The following is a 7574-nucleotide window of genomic DNA, read 5'->3' on the forward strand; positions in this document are numbered from 1 at the left end:
CTTCTTGTACTGAGCACAGCGCTCATAGAGCCCGTCCAGACCTGACAGAGACAGAGACAGAGACAGAGACAGACAGCAGATGTAAGTCATGAGATAAGCTGTGGACATTTATGAGACAGGAAGCAGGAAGAGGAGGCTGAGGGGTCTCTGCTGGGGGAGCACTGTCACAGAGATGTTTCCTACTTAAACACAAACAGACACCTACAGTCTCACTATAGAGAAAACGACATGATGTTACTGGAAAGCTGTGGAAAAATCAGCTAATCAGGATGCACCTGTCCTGTGGGCAAAACCTTTAATTAAAGCTGCAGTATGTAACTGTTTTCTAGTACTTTTTTATGTTGAAATATGATCCAAAACATATCTGAGTGTGGAGAGGTGCTATCAGAGGCTTCTGTGATCCAGACTAACTGAAAAGCCTGGCAGCAGTACAGAGATATTTGCGCTTTTAACCAATCAGAGAAGGCCAAAGTCAGGTGCTGGGAGCTTTAAAACAGCTGTCAATTAATAGGTGAATGCGCTTCTGGTCTACTACTCCTCTCACACTGAGGCTTTAAGCAGGTATTATCTGCTGGCAGGTGATTGGATGAACCATCTGTCCATCATACGGCGTAGTAGGAGAGCGCAGAAGAGGAAACACAACAACAAACCGCAGTCTGAGGAGCTTTGAAAGCTAGTTAGCTTATCAGGAGAAGATTCCTGTCGTCTTCATAAAGATATGATAAAGATATAAAGACATGTCAGGATAACAAAGCTCGTTTTATTATCAGGAGAAAGCGATTTTGAGTGAACCTCATACACTAAGTCACAGTAACACTCCTCCTTAGCAACAATCCTTGGTAACTTGTTAGCTGACGAGGAGGACTGATGAGAAAATGATCTTGTATGAAAAGACACGTTGTGATTTCTGCCCTTGATTGAAATATTCTCTGATGTTGATCAATTTGTCATCCTGATATTTTCACTTTACCGCACTACAAGATTCCATCTGCATCTGATCTCTGATTGTAAGTAATTATAATGAGAAAACAAGCTGTTATCTTGAGATAATGGGATAAAAAAAAAACAGTGATTGGTCCAAATCACTGTGGGTCAGCCATGAGCAAACAGCTTTGAGCTTGAAAACATGTTGATTCTGTTTTTCTGTGTCCACTGTGAATATGCAGCATCCTCCACTATCATCCTGATGACAGTAAATCCAATCAGTAATCAATACCCTTTCCTCTGTCCACCTCTGTACCTTGAGTGGTCGTCTCTCCGTTGGTGCCGGCAAGGGGAACCACGCCCTTGTCCACCTTGATGCCCACCACCATGCCCTTCTCTTTGACCAGCTGGGGGAAGAGCTTGCCGTTGTCCGTCTTCTGGTAGAGCGTCTCGTGGAAGAAGATGACGCCGCCGATGCAGGGGTTGACCCGCTCGTCGGCGGTGAAGAGGAGCTGGCGGTAAAGGCGCCTGTTCTCCTCCGTGTTCTCTGCGTTGATGCTCTGGAAGCGCTTGGCCATGCTGCCTGGAGACAGGACATGGGAAGAAGACTTTAAATGGAAACGCCACTTTAGAAACTTGAGTTCAAAGGACGTGAGCATTAACCAGGCAGGGCAGGTCTAAGTGTCTAGGTCTAGGTGTGTTTGGGGCGTAAACGATGTAGGGACTAGATACCTCCACCAAATCTTTCCTGTTTTCTTCTGACTTTTCTAATTGCAGGTTATTTATTAGTTCAACCACAGAGTGACGTTGTAGTCTGAGACTCATTCTTTTAAATACTTAAAAAGAAGTAAACCTCTTCGGTATTTCATGAGAAAAATGTTCTTCTCCTCTTCTACCTGTTAATCATCTGGAAAGCTCTCAGATTAATCATGCAACTCCTTGGGAGGTCCTGAGAACAGGTTGGGAATAATTAACAATAAAATAATAATAACAATAACAATAGTAATAATAAATCAAATCAAAATCACATCACATAAATTAATAATTAAAATATTGTGCCAGAGAAGTTGGGAGTTTCTGAATGGATACCAAGCATCAACCTCCAGAGCTGCACCCCAACACTTAAGAACCAAAAGCTGCAGTTCCTCTAATGACCACTAGAGTCTGGATCCAGCAGTGAGTCAGTCCCCATAGACTCCCATGTTAAAATGTCCAACTTTCCAGCAGAAATAAACATGTTGATTTCTGTGGATGGATAACCTAGCCGTCATTAGAGGAAGTGCAGGTTCAGACACTCAGACTAGTGTCATGGCTGGATCTTTGTTAGAGTGAAACTGTAAAAGGTCCAAAAATTCTCATCCACATCAACACACTAACATTATTAAAGCTCACTGTAGTAATTTGTGTTGCATAGCTGCGGAGGATGTGTCAATCAAATGTTACATCTCAAAATGTTGTAATGATCACAGACATGGCTACACACACACACACACACACACACACACACACACACATTGTGAAACCTTCAAACTGTCAGTTCAGAGTTCTTAAAGTGGTGTTATCATTTTCTTTGGTGTTTCTGTTATTTTGTCCTCGACTGATGAACAAATGTTTATTCTACCAACCTTTGAGCCCAGGAATATGACTAATATAGATATTTGAGAGTTTAAAAAAATACAAAACTATATATTGGTCAAAAATCTTTTTTTTCATAAACACATGACCTAAAGAAATACGTTTGATCATGGTGCAGCAGATAACTGTATATTTCAGGAGAAATCTTTCAAATGTGGATGCAAGTATTAAACTTGATCCTCCACGTTAGCAACTCAAAAATTCAAGATGGCCACCATTTCCAAGATGGCTGGTATTTGTGAATTGTGAATTTGAAATCCTTATAATCAAAAACGTAGGATTCAATAGCAAACTCATTGAAATCTGTCCAATGGATAAAACTCTGTGGTTAAATATGTTTTCCCTATCCTGGAAATGGCGGCGATCTTGAAAAATGCTGCCCTTTAGAAATTTCAATGAAATGAAAAATGTTCAAATGAATGGTCTCAGGGGGATAAAAAGCCAATTTTGATTCTTGTATCCACATTTGAAAGATTATTACAGTTATTTGCTGCACTATAAGGACACCTGACGTGTAGTGAGTGGGACATTTTACAGTGTCAAAATGAACCTGCCAGAGTCACTCACACTTTACGTTTCTGCGAGCGATACTGATTTATACTTTTATACGTCTTTGATGAGTTAAACTAATCCAATGATATCGGCCCTGCTGATGTGCATGTTAGTGCGTCCAAAAATGGGGGACAGAATACATTTGTATGTGCTTTTATATTTCTAGCAGAACACTTAAAATTAAAATGAATTCTAGTATCTTCAGCTCTACACATCCAGCACACAGATGCTGTAGATATTCTGTTTCTACTGAGTTACTGAACTGGACTGTGGTTGATCATGGTGGTTGGCAGGATGAGTGTGATCCTATTACAGGCCATTCATCAGCACCTCCTCCCTCTCTGCAGGTCACACAGTGAGTCTGCCGTACCTGTGGATTCATCAGCTGCCAGGATGCCTTTCCCGGGCGCCACGATCCTCTGAGCGATGTCGCTGAGCTCCTTCTTCTGCTCAGCACTCAGGAAGGGATACGCATGAGTCATATTGACTGTGATGGAGACAAGAGAGGAGAGAAAACACTTATTCTTGAGTAACTCCATATATTGCTCTGACAGACACAGAAGGAGATGTCTCCGCTATATATTCCACATCTGAAAAGGAAAAGTCAGGAGAGACCACACAACTCTTTGTAACTGCTTTTAAACTTTCATTTTTTTCCATTTCAACTTTATTGGATAGAGTAGTGTAGACACAAGCAGGAAAGAGAGAGAGAGAGAGAGAGAGAGAGACAGAGACAGAGGTATGATATGAAACAAAGTGAAATACAGATGTTGCAGCTGTGTGGTTTACCTGTAACAAAGTGTCTATACATTGATCAGCCACAACATTAATATATATGTGTGTAATACATATATAATATGTACTGTATGTAATGTACATATATATATATATGATACTTTTATATATTTGATACTTTTACATTAGTGTTGTTTTAGTGTCAGGACTTTGGCTTGTAATGAAGTAGTTTCACATCGTGGTTCTTGACATTTAATCAGAGGAAACCATCAGAGTTGTGAAAAACAGAAGTCCTGTACACCTTCAGCAGCAGCGCGGAGGAATCCACGCACCGCTTTAACAAATGAATGCGTCATGACTCGCGAGGAGTAACTTTACTTTACTTCTGACTTTACTTCTTACTTCTGACCACTTTCCTGTGGAGCACTCCTGTCCGCAGTTTTACTGATGGACTTTTAGAGAAAGTTACTGACTTTTCAACAACTGCTTCTACTTGAAATAAAGTATAATACAGTTACATCCGCGTTACTAGAAAGCGGCTGCACTTCCGCGTCCTTGTCAAGCCATCTGAACGACTTTGAGTTCTACTGGGAGTTCCCAGCGAGCACCAGCACCCAGAGCAACTTCAGGACAAACAGATTCAGTTTCATTAGAGCACAGTAGGTCTGTTCACTCCAATAATAACATCAATATCAAAGCAGCAACATAAATACTGGATAGATACAATAAGTAACGTGACAGGCTGGACTAATAAACTCTATAAGAGATGAACAGGAGTGAAGCTTCCTCTCCTCAGCTCCTGTTTTAAACTCCGGATTCACCAGTAAATGAAACTCACCAGGATGTTGCTCCGCAGTCACAGAAAGAAGCACACAGATGCAGGAAGCTGCTGTTGTAACAGAACAGAGATGGAGACGGAGAGAAGGACGAACAGGGCAGCGGCGGAGGGGCGTGGTCACGGCGGGCGTCCTCCAATCAGAACGCAGCGTTCCTCTGGCTGACGCAAGGTTTCCTTCAGTAGGAGGATGTCTGGTTGTGTCGTCGGGCTTTGACGGGCTGCACGATGATGCTGGGGCAAGAGGGTAAAATTTACCCTCTTCCTCGTCTTACAGGTAACCGGGAAAAATCCTGCCAAACAGCTCTGAGCAGGTCTTCTAGTTCCGTCAAATTTAATCTGTCTGTAACTGTGAGTTATTTGCATGTATATTAATTGCAGTATGAGTTAATGGATTAAAAGTGTCAGTAGAAGTGGAAGCACTGAAAGGAAGTGAAGTGCAGTTAAAGAGCTGAGAGTATTTTAGTCTGGAAACCAGACCAATTAATGAGATCATGTTTATTCACTCTCACAGATGAGTCTGAAGCTGAAACGTGAAGCCAACACTGAACTACCACTAGAGTCTGGCTCCAACAGTGAGTCAGTCCCCATAGACTCCCATGTTAAAATGCCCAACTTTACAGCAGAAATAAACATGTTTACAGCCTGGTACAAAAACTGTTTTGGTCTCTAGAGCTAATTTCCTCCTTCATGACACCTGTTTGAGCAGCTCACTCTGAACTTCTTGATGTCACGGAGGCACCTCCTGCTCAGACAGATTTCCATCTGTCCTGAGACACGTCCGACCAATCACAGCTATTTACCTGAAAAGCGGTGGGTTTGATACGATGACTGACAGAGGAGCATTATCCTTAACAACCAAGATGGTGCGGATAGGTCTGTTGAATCCACTGTTGCGGCAGTGTTAAACAAAGTGGATGGAATATTTTCTCTAAGATGAGAACAAATGACTGCAACTAAAGAGCAGACATTTTGTTACTCTGATTGCTAACAACAAACTCATTTTAGTCTGTGACTGTTGAGGTAACCCAAAACAAACAGGGAGGTTCCAGACCTGTTTGTTAATGCAAACAGATCTGGTGATGCCAGGCTAGAAAGCAAAGGAAAGTGTAGTCACTGAAAACATTTGACGTTTCAGTTTCAAGTTTAAATCCTGTAGATAGTGCTGAAAGCAGTTGAACTAAAGATAGTTGAAGTGTAATGCAAAATAAATAGTGTGCAAATCAGTGTTATTAACAGATAGATACCACAACAATGACAAATTTAACAGCTTTGAGTTCAAGTTCAAGATGATAAATGGCTGATAAACTGATAAATCACAGATAAAAATATGCAGTAAAATGAGGACAAGTTAACGAGCTGTTAAACACTGACAAGGCAGCCAGGTGTTGACTAAGTGAAGAGGAGATGTCAGCTGTTCTCAGCTGTTCTAAGCTCACAGGGGTTTTAAAACAGTCTAGTACAAAAGCACTGAGAGAAGAGAGGCACTTTAAACCAATAAGGTTACACTATGGAAAACTCATTTGTACCCATGAGATACGATAATCAGATATGATAAGTTTGATGTCTGAGGTGCTCTCTACAGCTGACTGTAGGGCTTTGAACATGTTATGGGACAGGAAATGCATTTATTGTACGAGTTAATGGCCTCACACTGAACAGAGTGCTTAACGTTGGCTCATCATCTCTGTTACCAGCTACAACAGAAGGGATGTTTGCCTGTAAGGCAGAGCTGAGGGCTTAATCAACCCACCATCAGTGCCGCTCTAGGCCTACGTGAGGATCCTCACATGCCTGATGCGTGGGTGATACGTGACTGGAGCATCATCCCAGGAAACCCCAGTGTAGTACTACTTCAGTATCCACTGATGTGTTCATATCAACTACATTTAGATTCATTTACTATGGTTGAAGTGATTGTTTTCCTCAGTGATATAAAGTGTAAAACTAGATATGTGATACACATCTCGTCACACATCACCTCTCTCCTGGAAACACCAATAATGACTTTATCCACTGACTCATTCTTCTTTACACTGATTGTCTGTCTCAGTATAATCTGACAGAATCACCTCCCATTCATCATATGATGAAGAATCATTGGCTGAATAAGGAATTAGTTACAGTCTATGACAGTCAGTCACACACTGTTATGTAACATAACCTCAGTGCTGCTGATGCTTTTTCCACTGTGGGTGAAGAAGAAGAGTTTAAGTTTCTGACTCTCTGTTGCCTGGATGTCCGGTCTACACAGAGAAATGTGAGCTTCACAGATAATAAAACTAATATCCCAACATATACACTGTTATAAATGAACAATGAATAAAAACTACTAGAATTACTGCCTCACCTCCTCCACTAGGAGTAGTTTCAGGTTACGTCCCTGTTTATCCAGAGTCATATAAAATATTAAACGTTTGTGTGAAATTGTGTCATGATTGCTGTGTGAAGTCTTGAGTAATGGCACATGATACAGTACACTGCTGCACGGCCATGTCTTTATTGAGTCTCTACCAGTAACCTTCAAATGTAGAGAAAAACTCATTCTGGATCATTAAAACAAAAAAGTTCAGTTCAGCTCAGATCACAAGAGGAAATTCTTTTTACAGCTCAGCAACATAAAAAAACCAAACACCAAGGGGAAATGTAAACAATGTGATCACATGACTAGAATAAAAAAGAAACACATTAGAAATAACTAGAAACTAGAAATAATTTCTAATTATTAAATTCAGGCTAATGATAATGTGCAAAGAGAGCATGAATTATCATTAAGTTTCTTCTTTGGTCTGATGATGAACAAACTGTAATGAACATTGAACAAACAGTTAAAGTTAATGTCAGACTGTTTCTGCTGCAGAGAGGAGAGAAAGAAAAGAGAGAAGTAGTTGAT

General features: G+C 40.9%; 1 protein-coding gene across 1 annotated transcript in view; it reads right to left on the reverse strand.

Annotated features, from left to right (window-relative positions):
* Positions 1 to 4833, reverse strand: part of LOC111667230 (fructose-bisphosphate aldolase A-like) — a gene marked incomplete at its 3' end in the record, with an annotated part of 14193 nt that extends 9360 nt beyond the window's left edge. The window contains exons 1-3 of the mRNA XM_087178396.1: positions 4685 to 4833; positions 3482 to 3598; positions 1241 to 1507 (exon numbers count right to left, since the gene is read on the reverse strand). Coding sequence (XP_087034522.1) covers positions 1241 to 1507; positions 3482 to 3593 — 379 coding nt within the window. The remainder of the gene's footprint in view (positions 1 to 1240; positions 1508 to 3481; positions 3599 to 4684) is intronic.
* Positions 4834 to 7574: the final 2741 nt, after the last annotated feature.

Source organism: Seriola lalandi, unplaced genomic scaffold, assembly GCF_002814215.2.
Source record: "Seriola lalandi dorsalis isolate HSWRI2012SDOR001 ecotype SW California unplaced genomic scaffold, Sedor1 jcf7180002054686, whole genome shotgun sequence".
NCBI classification, from domain to species: Eukaryota; Metazoa; Chordata; class Actinopteri; order Carangiformes; family Carangidae; genus Seriola; species Seriola lalandi.